Source organism: Camponotus floridanus, unplaced genomic scaffold, assembly GCF_003227725.1.
Source record: "Camponotus floridanus strain SB8 unplaced genomic scaffold, Cflo_v7.5 scaffold21, whole genome shotgun sequence".
NCBI classification, from domain to species: domain Eukaryota; kingdom Metazoa; phylum Arthropoda; class Insecta; order Hymenoptera; family Formicidae; genus Camponotus; species Camponotus floridanus.
This window is the reverse complement of record NW_020229337.1, coordinates 634768-655632: the sequence shown is the minus strand read 5'-3', so window position 1 is coordinate 655632 and position 20865 is coordinate 634768. Positions and strand designations below refer to the sequence as shown.

The 20865-nt window shown below is 33.0% G+C and overlaps 4 protein-coding genes across 6 annotated transcripts; 2 read left to right on the top strand and 2 right to left on the bottom strand.

The window, feature by feature from the left end:
- The first annotated feature begins 690 nt into the window (after positions 1-690).
- Positions 691-2738, top strand: LOC105253085 (protein Spindly-like). Its single transcript, XM_011260880.3, has 6 exons — positions 691-1099; positions 1262-1544; positions 1621-1741; positions 1823-2132; positions 2205-2361; positions 2456-2738. The coding sequence occupies exons 1-6, from the start codon at positions 834-836 to the stop codon at positions 2717-2719; spliced, it is 1401 nt and encodes a 466-aa protein (XP_011259182.1). The 5' UTR covers positions 691-833; the 3' UTR covers positions 2720-2738.
- A 1044-nt stretch (positions 2739-3782) lies between these two features.
- On the bottom strand, positions 3783-6813 carry LOC105253059 (ATP-binding cassette sub-family F member 1). The gene is made up of 5 exons (XM_011260828.3): positions 6385-6813; positions 5900-6125; positions 5067-5712; positions 4718-4896; positions 3783-4562 (listed from the first exon to the last, which is right to left on the bottom strand). Exons 1-5 carry the CDS (start codon positions 6693-6695, stop codon positions 4068-4070), a joined length of 1857 nt encoding a protein of 618 aa, XP_011259130.1. The 5' UTR covers positions 6696-6813; the 3' UTR covers positions 3783-4067.
- A 2201-nt stretch (positions 6814-9014) lies between these two features.
- On the top strand, positions 9015-14419 carry LOC105253063 (dual specificity protein phosphatase MPK-4). Of its 2 annotated transcripts, XM_020028090.2 has the most exons (3): positions 9015-9323; positions 9793-10831; positions 14207-14419. In XM_020028090.2, the coding sequence occupies exons 2-3, from the start codon at positions 9803-9805 to the stop codon at positions 14234-14236; spliced, it is 1059 nt and encodes a 352-aa protein (XP_019883649.2). In that variant the 5' UTR covers positions 9015-9323; positions 9793-9802; the 3' UTR covers positions 14237-14419. The 2 variants fall into 2 exon arrangements, with proteins under 2 accessions (XP_019883649.2, XP_011259134.1); XM_011260832.3 differs by lacking the exon at positions 14207-14419 and having other exon boundaries at positions 9016-9216; positions 9793-11148.
- LOC105253061 (ALX homeobox protein 1) lies at positions 11652-20522 on the bottom strand. 2 transcript variants are annotated; one of them, XM_011260831.3, is made up of 4 exons: positions 20433-20522; positions 16219-16512; positions 14609-14784; positions 11652-12591 (listed from the first exon to the last, which is right to left on the bottom strand). In XM_011260831.3, the coding sequence occupies exons 2-4, from the start codon at positions 16343-16345 to the stop codon at positions 12139-12141; spliced, it is 756 nt and encodes a 251-aa protein (XP_011259133.1). In that variant the 5' UTR covers positions 16346-16512; positions 20433-20522; the 3' UTR covers positions 11652-12138. The 2 variants fall into 2 exon arrangements, with proteins under 2 accessions (XP_011259133.1, XP_011259132.1); XM_011260830.3 differs by lacking the exon at positions 20433-20522 and adding an exon at positions 20123-20423.
- Between the last annotated feature and the right edge of the window lie 343 nt (positions 20523-20865).

The window sequence follows — 20865 nt, the reverse complement described above, 5'->3', positions numbered from 1 at the left end:
TATGTCAACAAGAGAGACATTAACTTTAGCGAGAAAAAACTTGAAATACACGAAGATGATTTCGATTCGATTCTGGATATATAGAAATGAATCGGTAACTCGAGATTGACATGTATAATAATGATACGATATACAAATATCTCTGACACTTTATAATAAATATTCACGATAAGTTTGCAAAACTTTCGTGATAATTCAAATATATCGAAGAACCCCTACCATGATTATATTGCAAAATATCGAAATGATCCTTCGTAGCCTCAGTCGTAAATATTGCATAAAAATATGAAAAATTTAACAGATGTTAGGAATCTCTCTTTTTCTTCAGGTTACAAGAAATCAATTTCGATTATCCATCTAATATCTTGACGATTACAAACACATTTAACAGCGATTAAAAACTAAATATTAGCGTAGATAATATGTCAAGCATAGACATAATAAAGAATATAGTATTCTTATCTTCACCTAAGATACAGGAGTCTACTTGGACTATGTTCATGTCGACGTTACAAGTTCTGGAAGTGTGATTGACCAATCGGAGCAAAGAGTCTCTCATCCTGATTGGTCAATCAATCGAAATACTTGTGAAGCCAATTAGAATGCACTTTTCAGTTCATTCGTAAAAATTGTGATGCCAAACTTATCCACATATGTATCTATGGTCTAATCATAGCCGATAAATTTGAATATTCAAAATAATAAATATAACCGTATGTGTGGTGCTCCGTCTTCTAGGGTAGAAATCCATTTGTATATAAACAATCGTCGATGATCATTTCATTCGTGTCTCATTTAAACGGAAATTAGAAAAGGAGGAAATATATCGCGAGATGTCCAAGTTGCCAAATTTAGGTGGCGAAAGTGCGATTGATGTAAAGGTCAAGGAATGTCTGGAAGAGAGTTTAATTCAGGATGATTATAAGAAACTAAAACATGAAAATGAGTGTTATCTGCAGCAGTTGCATGTTTTACGACTCAAGCTGGAAGCCAGCGAAGCACTGAATAAAGAGCTTCAAGAAAGGAACGAGGCTTTGGAGCAATCGGCTGATCAACATGCAACGAAAATAAACCAAATGTTTGCCGAAAGGAAAGAAAAGTACAAAAATTATAGTTGTTCTATCAGTGATCATTTAATGATGAATTGACTTAGTTAATTTTAAATATATAAATAGATATATTTTTTCTTAGTTTTGTATTTGTTACATGTCATCAATATATACATACGCATTGATACAGTATTATTTTTTTTGTATGTTAGGTATAGAGTTGAAAAAGAAGAATATGAAAATTATATTGCAGATTTAGAAATAAAAGCTACACAAAATATACAAGAGATTACAGAGTTGCGTGAAGAATTAAAAAGATTGAGAAATTTAAATCAACCACATGATTCCATTTGTACAGATGATGTAACGATGTATAAGGAAGAAAACAAAGAGTTAGCTATACTTCTTAAAACTGAGAAAAAAAATGTAGAACAATTAGAAGAGAAATTTACAAATATGGAGACTCAATATCAAGAACTTGAAAATCTCTTAAAAGTAAAACAATATAAATATGTAAATTTTTAAATTTATTAATTAATGTAAAATTCTTATTGAAAATGTCTCTTAATAGATAACAACAAAACAATTAGAAGAAAAAAATGAGGCATTAGAAAATATGCGTGAAGAATTAGCTATTAATCGTATGGAATTGGAGTCATTGAAAGTAACTCCTGCTAGTGTTACATGTAAAGGTAAAGTATGAGAGAGATATTTAGTCTAATATATAATATATAACAAATATAAATTTCTTCAAAATTGATTTTCTATTTCAGGCAATTCTCTATTCGCCGAAGTTGAAGATCGCAGACAAATGTTGTTGGGTCAAATGAAAAAACTACAGATTAAATACCAGGAAGCAAAACAAGCATTAAATATAAAAATGAAGGAAATCCACTTATTAAGAACAGAGAAGACTGAATTAATTAGGAAATGGGAAACTGATGTAATTGATGCTCAGCAGGAGGATGCAGATCTTTTAAATAAATATAAAAGTAGAATTTTTGATCTTGAGAGTAAGTTGAAAATTGAAATAGAAAGAAACAATCAAGTGGAAGAAATACAATCTACAGATGACAGTTTCAAGTAAGCTAAAAAATTTTGTTAAATTATTTTTATTTTATGTTCATAAAAATTAAACATACATATGACTTTTAGTTATGCTCAATTATTGGTGACCAAAACGAAAAAAGAATTAAAGGAATTGAAAGAAAAAATGGAAAGACAAATTATGCAAATGTTAATACAAGAAGAAGCAAATCATCATATATCAAAGCAGCTTCGTTATTGGCGATCTAAAGCAATATCTATGGAGGTAAGTAACTGTTTTTAAGTCAGTTAAAAAAAAAGAATTGTATTTCATTCAAAAATTGTATGTAAAATGTGTATGCAAATTATATAACTTTTAGGTTCAAATTTTGGCTATAAAAACGCAGCTAGAAACACAACAGATAAATAATAATCATAATAAAAATCTATCAGAAATTATTGAAAATTTCAATGTTAATATTGCTAATACTGATTTTGAAAAATCTTGTGATAATTTAAAAATTACATCTAATAATCTTATACCGGCGAGTAATATATGTCAACGAAATTTAAGAGCATCAGATAAATCAATAGTAGATGAATGTATAAATAATCAAAAAGAATTCAATAAAAAAGTCATTTAGTTCATTAGTGGATATTAAAGATACTGAAAATAAATTGTTTTATTAATAATTGTTATATAGGTAATTGAAAACTTTGCAAAAATTTAAAAGAAATTTAGAAATCTGTAAAAAAATATGCATTCAAAAATAAAAAATTCAAATCGTTGCACTAAGTATGATAAAGATTATTGGAGAACGTAATATATATATATATATATATATATATATATATATATATATATATATTTATAATGCTTGTATACTTTTTCTTCTATTAAATATTTTTTCTCATTTTGTTAATTTTAAATTTTGATCTGTGTTTAAGATATTAATCCATAAATAATAATTATAGTTATGTATATTAATATTAGTCATTGTAAATTAATCAATAAAAGAAATAAATAAAAACAATCAGCCAACACAAACTTCATGTTTTTAAAAATTTAATTTTAAATTCACATAATTGGCTTATACAAAATTCGTTTCTAACGATTTTAGGAACAGGCATCCTTATGAAAGCTCTTTAGTCAACATTCAATAATCATTTTTGTATCTTGCCAACAAGATATCTACTTACTAATTGGCTAATACACTATATAATATATATAAATATATTATAAGTATTGTAAAATGTATTTTTCGAATTTAATAAAATAATTTATTTTCAGTATTTTTAATATCTTAAATCTTTAAAAACATGAACATGAATATAATAAATCAGTTAACGTAAACTTCAGTTTTTAAGATTTAATTTAAAAGTAAAATTATCAAAATAAAGAAAAATATTTAATAGTAGAAAAAGTAGATATATTTTTTTTTGGTATTATAAAATGTATTTTTTTTAATTTAATAAAACAATTTATTTTTTATTTTTGTTAGATTGTTTTTTTATATTATACCTAGATACATTTCTTTCTTAAAAATATATCAATTATATTTCTTATGAAACTTTTCTGGATATATATACATGTATATATAGTTCTTATATTTTATCAGAGAATTTTTATAGAGATAATATTTACGATTAGTTTTCGAGATTTTTCAGTATAATTTTTCTTTAATAGTCCATTTATAAAAATGAAATTTTTATAAATTTATAATTTCGTGCTCTACAAATAACTAGATATAAGCGTATTAATATTAATCATTGTAAATTGATCAACATAAAATGAGATAAATAAAAACAATCAGCCAACACCAGCTTCATGTTTTTAAAGATTTAATTTTAAATTCATATAATTGGCATATAATACAAAATTCGTTTCTAGCGATTTTAGGAACAGATGTCCTTATGAAGGCTTTTCGGTCGCGATTCAACGATCATTTTTGCATCTGGCCAACAAAGTATCGATTACTAATTGACTAACCATTATTGTAAAACAGCAGCATTTGCAGCTATACTGGGATTATTGATAACTTCCCCCAGACTCTCGAGCAATTCTTTCCTGTAATCGTCGAAATCGCCGTCCATAGCGAGGATTTGCTGGTTCTCAATCACATAGAGGCAGCATTCTGTATCTCGAATTAATCGTTCGTCGTGCGAGACGATAATGACACCGCCTTTATATTCATTTATAGCGTCAGCCAATGCGTCAATGGATTCTATGTCGAGATTATTGGTCGGTTCGTCTAAAATCAGCACATCTGGCGCATTTAGACAAAGCTCAGCCATCGCGACGCGTGCTTTTTGGCCTCCCGATAGATCTTTCATCTTGATCGTGTGCGCGTGAGAGCTAAGACCAAAAGTGCCTAATTGTTTGCGCGCCTTTTCGTATGGAAGATCGAATAAGCGCATCAAGTATTCCGCCGGGGTCTCTTCAGCAGTCAGATGCTCACCAGAGTGCTGATCAAATCTTCCTATCCTCTGCAAAGAGTAAACTAATTTGTGACAAAAATACCGGGATGTGAAAATATTATTAAGAAAAATCATATTCATTTCTTTGCTTTACATTAAAAAATTGCATTTATTCAATGATGAAAGGATGATTTATTATTTAATTCATACGATTTTACACTTACCAATCGATGATTTTTTGTGATTTCTCCCTTTTGAGACGTTATGTCACCCATTAGTAATTTCAAGAATGTAGACTTGCCGACACCATTAGGACCTACTATAGCTACTCGAGAATTTAAGTCTATACCGAAATCTGCGTCGATGAACAACGGTTTTTGTCCTTCATATGCAAAAGTTACATCTGAAAAATAAAATTAATATTTTAATAATTTAATTTGAATTTTTAAATAAAGTTTTTGTTCTCTCCCTCTCTCTTTTGTACATGCGCAAACTCTTTCTTATTAATTTTTTTAGTATTATAATATTATAAACATATAATACGATGAATATAAATACAGAAAAATTAATTACTTTGAAGGCCAAGAATTGGAGGTTGAAGTGGTGGTGGATCTGGAAAACTGAATTTTACTATATATTCCCTTGGTTTCTGCAACAATTCCGTAGGTCCAGTGTCCTCCTCTTGCTTCTGCATTTTCGTCCTATTTTTCTCTTGCTTCCTAGTAAGAGCTTCCTTTTGCTTCTTTTCAGCTTGCTTCTTGCTTTGACCAGATGCTTTAAGATCCTTCAATCGTTTCTCCTGCTTCTCGTATGCTTTTACCATCTCTTTTTTCTTTTGTACATACATCTTCTTAAACATGCTATAATTTCCTTTATAATAGAATAACTTTTGCTGGTCCAGGTGTATCACATCTGTGCATACATTGTCCAAGAAACTTTGGTCGTGTGATACAACAAGCAGGGTTTTCTTCCAGCCCTGTAGATAATTATCCAGCCAGATTACCGCGTTCAGATCCAAGTGATTTGTAGGTTCGTCTAGTAACAATAATGTGGGTTCCAGAAAGAGTGCTCTTGCAAGCGAAACACGCATTCGCCAACCACCGGAGAAATTCTTTGTCGGACGATCTTGCATAGCACGATTAAATCCCAGACCAGCAAGGATTCGTCTAGCTCGTGGCTCTGCTGAGTCAGCACCAATAGCTTTTAATTCTTCATAAACCTAAAAATATAATTTCATATCATACATATTATCATATTTACTTCCACAGTTATAAAGTTTACTTAGAAAAAAAACATGAAATTCAACATAAAAAAAATGGATAACAAAGTGACAAATTATACTATTTCCTAAATTTTATGACTATTTTCTAACATTCAAAGTTTATAAAAATAAATATGATAATAACCTCCTGCAGTCTGTTTTGCGCATCTGTTACTCCTTGTTCAGTCAATTCTTCTAATCTTTTACATTCCGCCTGAAGCTCTGTACATTTTGTATCAGCTTTCAGAACTACTTCTACAGCTGGTGTATCATCTGCTATAACTTCTTGCTCACAGTATAAAACATCTATGGTACTTGGAATATTGAAGGCTCTTTTGGCTATATGACGGAGCAAAGTAGTCTTGCCATGACTGTAATAAGAATAAAATGTAATACATTTTCTATGAGAAACAATTAATATAAAATAACTTATAAAATAATATCGTAGTAACATTATATATTATAATAATCTATAAAATACATACAAATATATGTTTTAGATATATGTTTAATACTACAATATATTTATAAAAAATTTAAATCGTCATTTTACAGGTCTTTCAGATCTTTTGAGTAAAGAAAAGGAATTGAAGTTCTTTATAATATATTTTATAATGAAGAATAATGTACCCGTTAGGCCCCACTAGGCCATAACGTCTGCCTTGCGCTATGAGAAGACTGGCATTGGTAAAGAGCTCTTTGCCCTTGGCTGCTATGCTGAAATTGTCCACCTTGATGTCGACCGCGTGGTCCAGCTGCTGATTGCCACGCTGCTGCGTCTCTCTCTGCGAGATTGTGAAATTAGACTCCAATTCACTATGACCCTGACAGCCAGCCTTCGTCAGCATTTCCATCGTCCGTTCATATTCCTGCTGCTTCTTCAGCTTCTTCTTCTCCTTGTGCGTAAGCTTTTTACTCGGTAGATCCTCGTTGAGCTCCATGTCTACGACTTTCCAACCTCACTTTTCCCGCATGCGGAGCACGTCGACAGCAAAAGAGGGCAAGAGAGCTTATGTGACGTCATTCAAGTCCAAGCATAGATCAAGTACTTTATTGAAGAGGGCCAAACGTACATAAATTTTTTAAAATAAAAAAAAACAGCGGAATCTTTCGCTTTAAGATGCGGCCTCATTGACGCTAAAAAGTAGCGTCAATGAGGCCGCACCTTTAAGCGGCCTTTTCATTGACGCTACTTTTTAGCGTCAATGAAATTGCACCTTAACAGTTGGCAGCCCTACGAGATAGGCTGTGCAGCACTGCGCGTATATAAAATAAATTTGAAATCGCTTCTAGCCTAACCATCTTCACGCGATCGACTTTATTTGAATTGCACGGCATCGCATCGAATTATGATGCGGCGCCGATTTGTTCGAACGTAATTCGGGACATCGCGATGCTGTATAAGCGTCGAATGAGCACGAATTGTCACGCAAATATGATAAATCACATCTACTCACCGTTCACCGGCTGTTCCACAGGCCGCTCCACTCGCTCGCCTCGGAACGTCCCATTCCGATCTTGATGCACACGATATCATCAACGCGAACGCGCGACACTTTATTCGGCACTCCCGATATTCGCTCGCATCCGATAATTATCATCAAGGGCGCAAATAACGCGACGCGACTTCGCTCCATCTTCGCGATCGCGCTATCACTGAACTGTGAAAAATAGCTGTCGCGCACTTTCACCGACATATTATGAAAGTCGCGCGATCATCCTTGGACACTTTCGACGCTCTTTCACTCGCGATATTCGTTTAAAAACGGTTAAAAGACGCGAAAAATGCGGACGTACGACGATCCGTGTAACTGCGTATGACTCCGATTCACGTATGACGCGTATGACGTAGCAGTGACGCGTATGACGTACAGTCACGCGCCAACATGGCGGCCGAACCAGTGCGCAGAAACGAATGCGCACTGGTTCGGCCGCCATGTTAGCGCGTGATTGCTACGTCATACGCGTCATACGTGAATCGGAGTCATACGCAGTTACACGGATCGTCGTACGTCCGCATTTTTCGCGTCTTTTAACCGTTTTTAAACGAATATCGCGAGTGAAAGAGCGTCGAAAGTGTCCAAGGATGATCGCGCGACTTTCATAATATGTCGGGGAAAGTGCGCGACAGCTATTTTTCACAGTTCAGTGATAGCGCGATCGCAAAGATGGAGCGAAGTCGCGTCGCGTTATTTGCGCCCTTGATGATGATTATCGGATGCGAGCGAATATCGGGAGTGCCGAATAAAGTGTCGTGCGTTCACGTTGATGATATCGTGTGCATCAAGATCGGAATGGGACGTCCCGAGGCGAGCGAGTGGAGCGGCCTGTGGAACAGCCGGTGAACGGTGAGTAGATGTGATTTATCATATTTGCGTGACAATTCGTGCTCATTCGACGCTTATACAGCATCGCGATGTCCCGAATTACGTTGAACAAATCGGCGCCACATCATAATTCGATATGATGCCGTGCAATTCAAATAAAGTCGATCGCGTGAAGATGGTTAGGCTAGAAGCGATTTCAAATTTATTTTATATACGCGCAGTGCTGCACAGCCTATCTCGTAGGGCTGCCAACTGTTAAGGTGCAATTTCATTGACGCTAAAAAGTAGCGTCAATGAAAAGGCCGCTTTACACACTGAAAAAGTTGAAACTGTTTGAACTTTATTTTATTGATGCCATATCTAGAGAAAGTCAAGTGATTTTAATTTGCCGCTGGTTTCTAGCGTCAATGAAATTGCACCTTTATATAAGTTTCTTCTAATTTAAAATTTTTTAAACTTGAGTTTATTAGAGATGAAATTTCTTTATTTTTTTAATATTGAACATCAGATTGGCTCGCAATGTATAATTCTTTAATGTGATGGTTTTATATAATTAGTGCTCCTCTTTTGTATGCAGAGAAAAGTCTGAGGGTGCGGACTCAAATAACGAATTTGAATATATATATATATATATATATATATATATATATATATATATATTCAAATTCGTCATTTCTCATTTATTTTAAAATTTATTTGATATACGTAAGCACCTTGCTATACAGCACTAGTGCTACCGCTATTTTGTGCACATAGCACGGAACAGAACCAGAAATTGTGCACATTATATGTTACCCTCTGAGAACTTTCGTGGACATTGGCTTTGTAGTTCATGTCCACGTTTTTTAGATTAACAGAGGGCGTTTCAGAGATCACCTAAAAGCGGGCCATGACACTGATGACACCTCTCAGTCTTCTCTCTGGTATCATCGGTTTCATTATTGTAGATACTTTATTGATATTGCGTTTGCCGTGCATGCGCGAAAAACCCGGCCTGAACAACAGACTGGATGTATGATGTGTGACGTAGAATGTGCAATTGATTTTAAAAATTGTTATATTATTATTTATGTTTTGATAAAAATGATATTAGAATAGTGATAGTAGTGATAGTAATAACAAATAAATCAATGAAGTAATTTTTTTCTATATAAAAAGGCATGTCTCCCCAAAGTAGATTCGATGGCCCTTGCATATTGCCTCATATGTTTTGTTGACAAGACTAATTTTTTCTTTGTCCAGGCAAGTTTGTTTTATCACTTTGCATATTTATTTATTTTGTGTCTTGTTTACATTGCATCCATTATTTAATCAATTATTGTAATGCATATTATCTTCTCCTATTTAATGTAAGATGTAATTAAATTTTGCAACATAATTCTTGTTTTATAATATATATTCCTTTAAAAAAAGGAGTAAAATATTTAAAAAATTTTGAATATCATTTTCTTTGTAGGAATTGATACAATTGTATTTGCTAGAAATTTCTGCATGTATGAATCATCCATATTTGAAAAGAAAACCCTTTAAATCTTACTTTTGTTCTCTTTTAATTATTATAAATATTATAAATGTAGAACACTTTGCAATTTGATCTGTGATTTATATTTTGGATGCTTAATAACAGCACAAATATCAAATAATAGAATAGACATATGATTTTAATTCTTAAAATTAGATATAGATGCTATAACTTCATTCATGATTACAGAGTGCTGAGAATGGCGCAGGACAATGCGAATAAGTTGACAAGAGAAGACTTTGATGCTGGTCCATGCAGCTTCGATGAGATTGAGCTAGGCTTATATCTGGGTAATCTCACGGCTGCAACAGATGTGGACTGGCTGAAAGAAGTTGAAATGACTCATATATTGACAATAGATTCCTGTCCATTGCCAAGAAAGATCCAGGAATGTATCCCCAATTTAGTCATTAAGTATATTCAGGTAACAGATATGCCACGAGAAGATCTCTTAACGCATTTTGAAGATTCCTATGAATTCATCGATCGTGCTCTCGAATCCAATGGCAGGATACTGGTGCACTGTTACTTTGGTGTATCACGATCCGCTACCATGGTGATTGCATATGCAATGAAAAAGCACAAATTGAGCTTTGCAGATGCGTTCCAATTGGTAAAATCGAAACGACGATTCGTTGCACCAAATCCTGGTTTCATGGCGCAGCTGCAACTTTACGAGGACATGGGCTATGGTGTGGATAGCACCAATGTGCAATTTAAAATGTATCGGTTACAAATTGCCGCTGACAAGGTGCGCAAGGCTCGCATTCTTCCTCAGAGCTGCGTCGATTTAGTAAAGCCAGATCCCGCATTGACAACCGTGCGTCCCGAGCCGACAGTTTATCGTTGTAAGAAATGTCGCCGCATCGTGGCAAGCGCTAGCAATATTTTACCCCACGCACCACACGAGAAACAGATCTGGCGGCACATCAGCGTTAAAAATCCAAAAGATGTCGAGAACTGTGATAAACTAGTCCTGAAAAGAGAAGAGCCAACGCGAGTCGAGCTTTGCGACAAGATCTATTTTGTGGAACCTTTGGCTTGGATGCCCGACATCACGCATACCGTCGAAGGCAAATTGAATTGCCCTAAATGTAACACGAAGCTCGGCTCGTATAGCTGGATCTCTGGCAGCCAGTGTCCCTGTGGTAGTAAAATCGCACCAGCTTTCTATTTGGTACCCTCCAAGCTCGACTGGAGCAACGTTGTGCAAAACGTGCAAGTAACGGTATAGTATTGAAAGATATATGAAATTAAAATGCTGGAAATAATCGATCTTGGACTACTTTGATACTTGATGAAATGTTTCAAAGGTTTTAAAGTTTTTCAAGTATTTCTTATAATACTTATCATGGCAATATGAATCGCCGAAGAATGTCGTGAAGATATATAAGGCGTTTAATAAACGTTATCATTTTTTTAATGCTTTATAGGTATCTCCGACATTTTTTGAGTAATATTTTTATTAAATTTGTAACCTTATATGGTCCAAGATGATTGAAATAGATATTGGTAATGATTCTCAGCAAATGTATTATAAATTTTGTTAGCTATTTAAAATCTGAATTTAAATTAGATCTTTAAAATCTAAATTTAATTAATTATTATAAAGAAGAATTATATCTAGAGAGAAAATTTATGATTTAATTATAAAAAGTGATTTAATTTTAATCACTTTTTATGTGTATAATATATTTATATTTTATCTGTACTATTACTCTTTAATTATAGTAAAGTTTTTTATTCCGTTTCTAAAAATCTCTTTACTTGTGCTGAGGATTAAGAATAATGGATTTTAAGATTGAAACAAATGCGACCAATATGTATGCCGGCTGACTGTATTCTAATCCTGTGCCAATATATTTCGATATGTGTATATATATACATGTATTTGTTATATACATCCGTATGGTGTTGTACTTTTTTTATTATATATATGGGAAACATATACCTCTTTCTAAAAAAACATTCTCTAATCTCAATGTTTTTATTGCACAACAGTGTCTTTGTCTATACCGTCTATACCGTCTACATATCTATAAGGCCATAACTTTGCAGAATAACGTTCTACTGTATTTATATGTTTAATTAAGATATCAATATACTTTCTCGTAACTTAACATGCTATTCTATCGACGGGAAAAAGAAGATGACTTATTTATTCGTTACCCTGTGTGTTTAAAACTTATAGTTTAAACTTAATCTAATTATTATCTATAATGATTATCATTGGTTAAGGCATTCGATCAACGTTGAACGTTTTTACAGTGATAATTTGCAGAATATTTGCATCATCAAATCTTTGCACATAAAATCCCGGGATACCCGATACTATGCGAGACGTTAGCATCCTTGGATTTTCAACATCTCAAGTTGCGATCTTAAATCGATTTCTGCCAGTCAAATTTTATCTTTGGTTTCGACAACATCTAAGATGAATGATTCCTCACGTCGCGTCTCCAGGATCAGCTTGTGAAGCGCAATTCAAATACACTACAAATTGCCATATTGCAGATTCGATTCCTGTGAACGATATCACATACTCGCGTGCATCGCTGGATACGTCGAGCCGTAGGGATGTGCTCGTAGTCTCAAAGCGTTCAAGCCGTTCATGGTGGGTCCATCGAGGGACCCATGGTGGATATCGGCCTGATGATGATGATGATGGTGATGGTGATGATACGGCGGTAGACTCACGTTCGCCAAACCACCGTTCGCGGCGAAACCGTGACAGCTGGCGGTCTGCATCGCGTAATGCTGCGGCGTCGTTCTCCAATAATCACCGTAAGAATACTGGGCCGTTACTTGGGTGGTCGTGTTCTGCGACGATTCCGTATTGTTCTCCGTATTATGCTGCGAGGGATGCGACACTCTGATGGGACGCAACGGTAACGCGGCCTCCATCTCTCTACCTGCGGAGACGCCACGGTTCATCGCCGAGCTCCGCTCGTTCCGCCGAAACTTCGCCCGCCTGTTCTGGAACCACACCTAAGCAGAAGGAAAGAAATTCTTGATGCTCTTGCTGTCACAATTTTATCGCCATTTAATTTTGATTTTTATGACTAAAATATTGTACGATTGGAAACAGAGAGCGTGAATGAAATAGAATAATCATATCTCTTTGTCACCCCAGATAGAATAATCGATGGAAAGATAAAAATTAGAGATACTCAGAATAATCATGTTTCTACAAAAGATTAAGATATTTATGTGCAATACAAAATTCTCGTTTTTATTAAATATGTATGACTTTATTAATTATATTACTTTTGGCAAAGATATACGGAAATCAATGCATTTAATTAAATTCGTACGATATATCGCAAATCGAATAATCGATTTAAAAGACACATGTTTCTTTCAGAAATAATTTCCTCGACGAATAATCGGTGCTTTTTATATCACATTATCTGAACCATTTAAAAAACAGCATACTCTTAATTTTAACGTGAATGTATATTTACCATTTCAGCTTCACTATGATCGAGTTTCTTTCGATCTCTAAAATGAATTCTACGAAATTCTAAAGACTAGATTATATAACAAATAAGTCCGATTCAAAAGATCGTGCCGCCTTTTAGGAATATCTTCAATGAAAAATCTAGACTCTGATCCGACGTGTATCCAAGTATATCAAATGCTCTTCATCTGACATCACTCCAAATCAAGATAAATAAATTCGATTCAAAGGACACGCTTCCTACGTGATACATCTTTTTCAATGATGAAAAATCTCCGGCGATCAATGCTACTCGTGTGTTCTCACGTTACTCTAAAAATCTACATTCGTCGGAGAGACGAGGACGGCAACGGGGAACGGAAGGACGCGGCGCGCCGACCGAAGACGGGACAGCGTGACGGCTCCTGGCAGGCGTAGCGACGCCGCAGACATACGGACAGATAGACAGAAGTGTGTAGAACGACATGGATGACGGCGACGGTGACGGCGACGCGCACACGTGCTCGTTGCACGTGTCGAGGAGCGCGCAGATGCTGGAGATGCGCGTCGGCTAATCATAGCTTTTCTCTCTCTTTCTCTCTCTCTCTCTCTCTTTTTCTCTTCTTCTCTTTTTGCCCTGACAACCTGTCTCCTCCGATTTTCTGCCTAGCTGTCCGCAACCGCCACCTTCCGCCTCCTCCTTCTTCAGCCTTCTTTTCCTTGTATTACTGACGACGCTGCGTTTGGTACAAGAACACATGTGCGCGTCATGATACTTTCTCGGATGGCTAATCTTCTCGGTTACCGAGTGGAAGATGGCTTCAAAGAGCCGTCCGCTTGCTCTATATGAATCGGTTGGTTGGTTGGCGTGCGTCTCGAGACAGCTTATCGTTTTGCCACGTTCCAGTCTTCGTACAAGTGTCATGGAGGATGATGCTTTCTCGATGAATTTTAATTTCCTATTTCTGTTTATTATTATTTATTTCCGGTTTTTAATTGCATTATACATTATATATTACAGGCAAATAGTGATATGTCCCTCTTCTCACTCCTAATCATAAGTTTAAATTCCTAAAATTGGCAAATTAATTGCTTGGCATAAATGCGTTTATCAATGATCAAACTTACATGTGAAGAAAACAATGTATTATATGTATCTTATAGGGCAATTTGAAAGCATTTTTGAAGAAATGACTAATGAAAAACAACATTCATTGCTGATGTCATAAATAAAATTGTAATCTAATTGTACGAAAGATCAGCTCAAATAATGCGCATATATTATTCGAGATATTACGAATAATTGAATAGATTGAGATGAGTCAGATTTGTCCGAATAAATATTCTATAATCTAGCGTGAGTATGCGGAAAATAAAATAATAAATAAGAAGAAAAAATCCATTATTTTTCTAAACATATTTCCGGAAGGATTCTACAGAGACAATACACGAGATTTCTAGATATCTATCGAATTTATGCTAGTTGTGAGTAAATTTTTAAAATAAAACATTTATTTTCTTTCACTTGATGTTGGTTGTAATGTTTAAGAGATTACGTAACATTACCTGTACTCTAGCCTCGGACAGAGACACCCTGGTCGCCAGTTCCTCGCGAACGAAAGCGTCCGGATAGTGTGTCTTCTCAAACACTCTTTCTAACGCAGCCAACTGTTGCGCCGAAAAGGTTGTCCTACTCCTCCTAGGTCTTCTATTTCCACTAGTTGAGGAGGTTTCGCTACAATCTGCGAAACAGAGTTAATCTAATAACCAGTACTTATCAGTGACACTTGGCAGATTTTGTTTTCAAGATTATTATCAATTTTTCTTTTTCAGTTTCCAGATTTTAGGCAAAAAATTTTTACATAAAAATATTATTTCACGAGACAAGCGTCAATTTTCTTTATAAGAATTATGTACTTCGTTACATATCTTTGCGTACATAAAAATACACTTCGCGAGAAGAATGCAAAATTATTTCCTGACGATCTGTCCCACGTCGAAATCTGACGTGGGTCGAGATGCCGCTCGCAATATCAGGGCGGTCTGTATCGAAAAAAAGGGAGAAAAAAAACACATGAGCACACGCGGGCCGGCTACATCGCGGCCATTCTTTGAATGGCTCCACTATACTTGGGCATTCATCAAAGCGGCATAATGCGAGCAGCATGACTAGAAATGCGTGATTTTGATGAAATCAAGTGCGCCGTGAATCGCGGATTAAATGTGTACAGACGTGATGAAATCATCTGCTATGGATAATGTGTGTTCTCATACTAGTATATAATTTTTCATGCAATGTAAATTATATTAAAATCCCTTCTAAATTGTATAATATATATGTTATAATGAGAAATTATAATTATAAAGTAATAATGAAATATAGGAAAGTGGAAGATAAACCACTTTTTTACATTTATCTTACAATTAATGATATTATAATAGTAATGTAAGATTATATAAAAAAAATTATCATTAGACATATCTCTTTTAAGAAAATAAATAAAGAATTTGTCAGCAAAAACAATCAAAAATTCTGTCACACAAAATATTTAAATCATTTCTGTCATTACAAAATATTTAAAAGTATTAGTCAAATATTATTACATTATATTATATTGCATTTTTTTATTTTGTCACAATTTTTATTATATGTTTTGATTTGCATTATCAATATATTCTCTTTCAATTTAATTTGATTTCTCATCATAATAATGTCAGGTATGAATTTTCGAATAATTAGCGATGGAAAATAAGAGAAGTGACTTTTTATTTGCAAGTGAATTGTAGAAATCTTCTTGTAAATCTGAAAAAATCTTCTCAAGAAGATTTCGTAGAGAATTCTTCAGGTTTTATTAAAATAAATGTTAATAATATTAATTAATAATAATTAAACAGAGAATTACAATAAGAGTAAGCTTAATTAATCTTCGAAAACTTACACAATTTTTATGCAATTATATTTATATTATGCAATTTTTTTCGTTACATTACTTTCAAAAAAATTATTTGGATATTTATATTAATATTAAATAAAGGACAAAATATATAAAAGAATTAGAACTAAACAAGAAATGTGTCTAAATCTTTAATTTTTTCGAGAACGTTTTCTGAATCTTTGACTTATGTTTTAGATATTTGAATTATATCTGCCGTTAAGAATATTTTCTGGTCCTTACCCAAGGATTGCGTTGATGTGGACAGCAGTCGTGAGACAGTGAAATCTTGTGGCGTGTGCGAATTCGCGAGCTGTGACACTATCACGCCGTTGTTCATGCTTTGCTCCGCATCCATCGTATCCAACATTTTTCCTCTTTTCTCGCACCTGCCTTTGGCGATAATCAATACGATTTCATTTACGAGTTCTCCGCTTTTTGCGGAGGACTCTTTAATCTTTTAACATTCTCCTCTTGTCGCGTATTTATATCGTTAACACACGAGCATCATCTTGATTCCGCGAAATGAAGTCTTACCTGAGAAAGAATAACTTTGTAGAATATTGACATATAAACTTAATTATATGTAATTTTTAATATAGTTTTTACATTTTTATACACATATTGATAATATAAAATTAGGTCTCTTATTTTATATATATATATATATATATATATATATATATAATAAGAGATCTAATTTTGTATATATATATATATATATATATATATATATATATATATAGATATATCAATTATCAATTATTTCAATTATATCAATTATTTTTTTTCTATTATTAGTAAAAATTACTTTGCATTTTGGATCTGATTGTGAGAAACGAAGCCGCGAGCAGATTCGCGGTTTAATTTCACGCGACATGATTATTCAGCCACGATCTCAAAATATCAGCCAGAAACTTAATATTAGCGAGGCTCGAAATTGTAGTAGAGAAATTCAAAATATGAGAAGTCTGAGGAGACGAGCCAATTTGCGCGAATGCCCGTGAGGATGTGTGCGAGATGAATCCGAGACGTACGTCGCGCAACAAGACGTTTGTATCGTTCTATTTTAAACTATATTAAAGTCAAATACCAGATTTACGATGTAAATATTGTGAGAAGCGCGATATGAGTGTCCACGTGCAGGTAAAGTTTAATCTGTGATATTATACGAAGACAAATTAGTTTTCAATGAACGTATAATAATAAAATTAATCGATTTATATTTGGAGAAAGGTCTTGTCAAGCTTGAAAAAAATCGTGATATTTTTCTATGTTGAATTCAGTTTCTATTTATTCATTGTACGTTTTTAGGGAGAAAAAGGGAAAAAATTATGATTATATTATTCGTCAATTTTTGATAATTTATTATTTTTTATTAGTTATTGATGTATGTACTTTTTCTTTTGAGTTATTAAATTTTTCTAAATTTCTCTATAATCTGTCTATTATAATATAAATTAATATAATTAATTTCTTGTTAATATATAACATGGTAACTCTTTAATTATATATATAATACAATCTCTAATAATATAATTATTCAATTATATTATTAAAAAAGTCAGTTGCATGATTTAATATAATTTTCTATTTCTTCTTTTTTTGTTCTGTCTTGTTAGCGATTTTTGGCAAACCAATGCTCAGCTGTTATCCTTTTTCTATAAGGTACTATATATATATATATATATATATATATATATATATAACATCATGTATTAAAATTATAATAACTAAAATTATGAATTAAGCTTTCATTGTAATATTCTTTGCGTAAATTGACTTGCTATTTACATTCTTGTTACGTATTTAAATTTGATCATTCTATTTATTTAACGTTAATCCTGAATGCTATTTTCGTGTAAATTAAACTTCTAAATTGGATGTCCGTATTTAGTACTAATAAGTGCGACATTAAAAAGAATTGCAACATATTAGAATCTAAGTTTATTCATACTTTAACCGAGACAAAAATATAGTAATACTGATAATTGATATTGATAATTGTGTGTGTGTATGACAATGATTTAATGCCAAAAACGGGCGAACTCATTAAGATTAACATCACATAAATCTAATTTTCTAAAATTAAATCTAAAATTAAATCCACTTATCTATTAAGTCAAATTATCTAATCAAATCTAAATTAAATTAGATCTAATCAAACATATGTTTTCCTAGTTGCAAGAGATTAATTGTTTAAAATTTAAAAAAACAATTGCTTAGGTAATTATATATACATTGAATTATTGAATTCGTTCGTAAAAAAGACTGTATATAATACGAATCAAATAGACGCGATCGTTAAAAGACAATTATTTATGCCGGCCGCTGAAGAAATACGGGTGCAACCAGCACTCGTTTATGCATAATTTGTCTCGAGCAATATTAATTAAAGCATTTCCGAACTCGAGCGTGACGGTGTAATTAGGGCCACGTGCCAGCGGTGGCAAAGTGTATTCACAGACTGTTTGAAACTCATACTTTGGCCGCGTACCTAACTGTACAAGCGAACAAACGTGATAATTCTCTTTATTTACCTCTCAAAATTTAATAGAGTCTATATACCGATGCAAATGTCATTCATAATAATAATAATATCCATGATGAAATACATTCTTGATAGTGTTCGCACAATTTCGAAATGGAAGATATAAAATCTAAAATTGCTACATACATAATGGAAATAAATAAATGTAATTAATTTAAGAGTGCGTTCTTTAATTTAATTGTTAGAAATAAAAAGATTAGTATAATAAAAAGAAAGCATTATAATTTATTTTATAAAATGGCTTTTGCAAAAATGCCTTATATAAGGAAGTATTAATAAATTATACAATAAAAAATTGAATATTTATCTTTTTCAATTACACTTTTATATATGTTTAAGTTATAGTTTAATTCATATTTATTTTTTGAATATTTTTTTTAAGAAATTAGTTTAAAAAAACTGTGTGTATATATACAATCGATAATTTATGTCAATTCTAAAAATTATTTTTGTCGGATTGACAGTTGCAAGAGTGATAATTCGAAGATTGTGAAGATTGTAAATATGTTCTTCATAAGTAATAGCTCACTTTATCTCACTTATCACGGCAATTCTGTACGCATTAATATGCGAACATTAGTTAATTTTCGATTCGTCATACACGTCTTATTCGTTGGATAATATTCACGGATATGTCCACTGCCAAAAAATATGTTAATTTTGGTATTTGTGAGCGTAATTGATGTGCCAAGATCCGCGCATGCATTTCGATTCAATTAAGATTCGTCATGTGCTTCCGGTCTCCTTCTTTCGGATTGGCATCCACAATTTTTTCAAGGCACAAATAATAATTAAAATAAGAATTTTCTAATCGAAAAATGATTTAATTATGTATCACATGAATATATATAGAGTTTCAATCTTCGTAAAGCCTTCCTCTTCAAGATTGATAATTTTTTTGCGATTGTATTTTTTTATTTTTTAACATTAACTGTTGATCAAATAATTAAATTTAATTATATATATTCTTGGATAATTAAACATAACAATGCGAATAATTACGTATATATAAATTATGTATATAGAAGTGTGTAGAATTAAATTTTTTTGTCGAGCAATAATTGATTTCTTAAAATCTTATAACTTGTATCTTATGTTAGCCCATCAATGATCTAGTTGTGATGATTCTTTTTTATCGAGTGTCAGTTAAGATTTATTAACTCTTAAACTGCAACATCTGCCAATTGGTGTTTTATTGCGCGACAATAGTTATGATTTAATCAGTTTTTAATCAGTTGAAAATATATAAAAGTGATATAAATAAATAAATAAAAATTGAAAAAAGGGAGTATAAAAATTTTGATTAATGATAGTATCACATTCTACATAGTTTATTAATGTCCCATATTTAATTAAGATATTATAATTATGAAAATAATAAGAAAATAATAAGAAAATCTAAGTTTAAAGATTGAGACTTGATTTTGTTTTTATTATTACGAAAGAAAGCACGAGATTTTTTATCTCTAAATCTTTAATAGATAATTAAACTTTAAGATTGGTTGTTAATTGATGTATTTTTGCAATTTTTATCGATCAAATTTGTAAGACACATTTTGTATCTTCCAACTTCCAGCGTAAAATTTCCTGACATACCTGCGGTCCCCGAACACTTTCGTTCACCCTCTTATTCAACTTCAGCTGTCCAATTTCTATCTTATAAACTAAACTTGGCAAAAGTTCTCCATTCACTTGCAAGAAATTGATACACGTTCACACAGCCTGGTTTGCGTTAAGCATAGATAGGATGTAAATCCAAAGTCTATAATTTTTACGTTGAAGTCACAAGGACATTATTAAGCACCGCTGATCGAGATGCTTGATCGCGGAATCACGCTCGAAAACGAAGGCATCATTTTGCTCAGAGCGGCGAGATGCCAACTGACTTGGCCGAGTTAAGACGTACTTAAAGGTCCTCATCTGCTTCTCCGCCTCTGTCTCTCTCGTTCTTTCGTCTTCGCATCTCTCGTCTTGCGTTCTCCTCAATCTTCTCCCGGTTCGTGCTGTCGCTTCTCGCGGGCAAGCAGAGGGAAATAGAGCGTTTTAAGAGTAGGTGGAGATTTTCATCGCAAGCTCCACCTTCATTAGAAGCTCATTGGTTTCTAAACGGATTCTCTCGCTACGTAAACTAGGAGTTTCAGAAGCGGAAGGACGTATGTGCATACGCTTTTATTATAAAATACGCCGCGACGGCGACGCATCTCCAAGAACACGATGAGGCAATCGATTTATTTTTGTCGAAGTTGCTCTAATGCAACATGTTTTCCATAGGTTTGCATGACAGTTGAATGTAAAATACAGAACATTTCTTTAAAGAAAAAATAACGATAAGAAATATT

Coding starts and splice junctions, on each gene's coding strand:
- LOC105253059 (XM_011260828.3), bottom strand. CDS start 6,695: ATGGAGCTCAACGAGGATCTACCGAGTAAAAAGCTTACGCACAAGGAG. Junction 6,126..6,384: donor GGCCTAGTGGGGCCTAACGG/GTACATTATTCT, acceptor TTCTTATTACAG/TCATGGCAAGACTACTTTGC. Junction 5,713..5,899: donor CGCAAAACAGACTGCAGGAG/GTTATTATCATA, acceptor TTATATTTTTAG/GTTTATGAAGAATTAAAAGC.
- LOC105253085 (XM_011260880.3), top strand. CDS start 834: ATGTCCAAGTTGCCAAATTTAGGTGGCGAAAGTGCGATTGATGTAAAG. Junction 1,100..1,261: donor TTTGCCGAAAGGAAAGAAAA/GTACAAAAATTA, acceptor TTTGTATGTTAG/GTATAGAGTTGAAAAAGAAG. Junction 1,545..1,620: donor AACTTGAAAATCTCTTAAAA/GTAAAACAATAT, acceptor GTCTCTTAATAG/ATAACAACAAAACAATTAGA.
- LOC105253063 (XM_020028090.2), top strand. CDS start 9,803: ATGGCGCAGGACAATGCGAATAAGTTGACAAGAGAAGACTTTGATGCT. Junction 10,832..14,206: donor TGCAAAACGTGCAAGTAACG/GTATAGTATTGA, acceptor TGTATCTTATAG/GGCAATTTGAAAGCATTTTT.
- LOC105253061 (XM_011260831.3), bottom strand. CDS start 16,345: ATGTTGGATACGATGGATGCGGAGCAAAGCATGAACAACGGCGTGATA. Junction 14,785..16,218: donor CACATCAACGCAATCCTTGG/GTAAGGACCAGA, acceptor TCTGTTTCGCAG/ATTGTAGCGAAACCTCCTCA. Junction 12,592..14,608: donor TGTCCGAGGCTAGAGTACAG/GTAATGTTACGT, acceptor CCTTCTGCTTAG/GTGTGGTTCCAGAACAGGCG.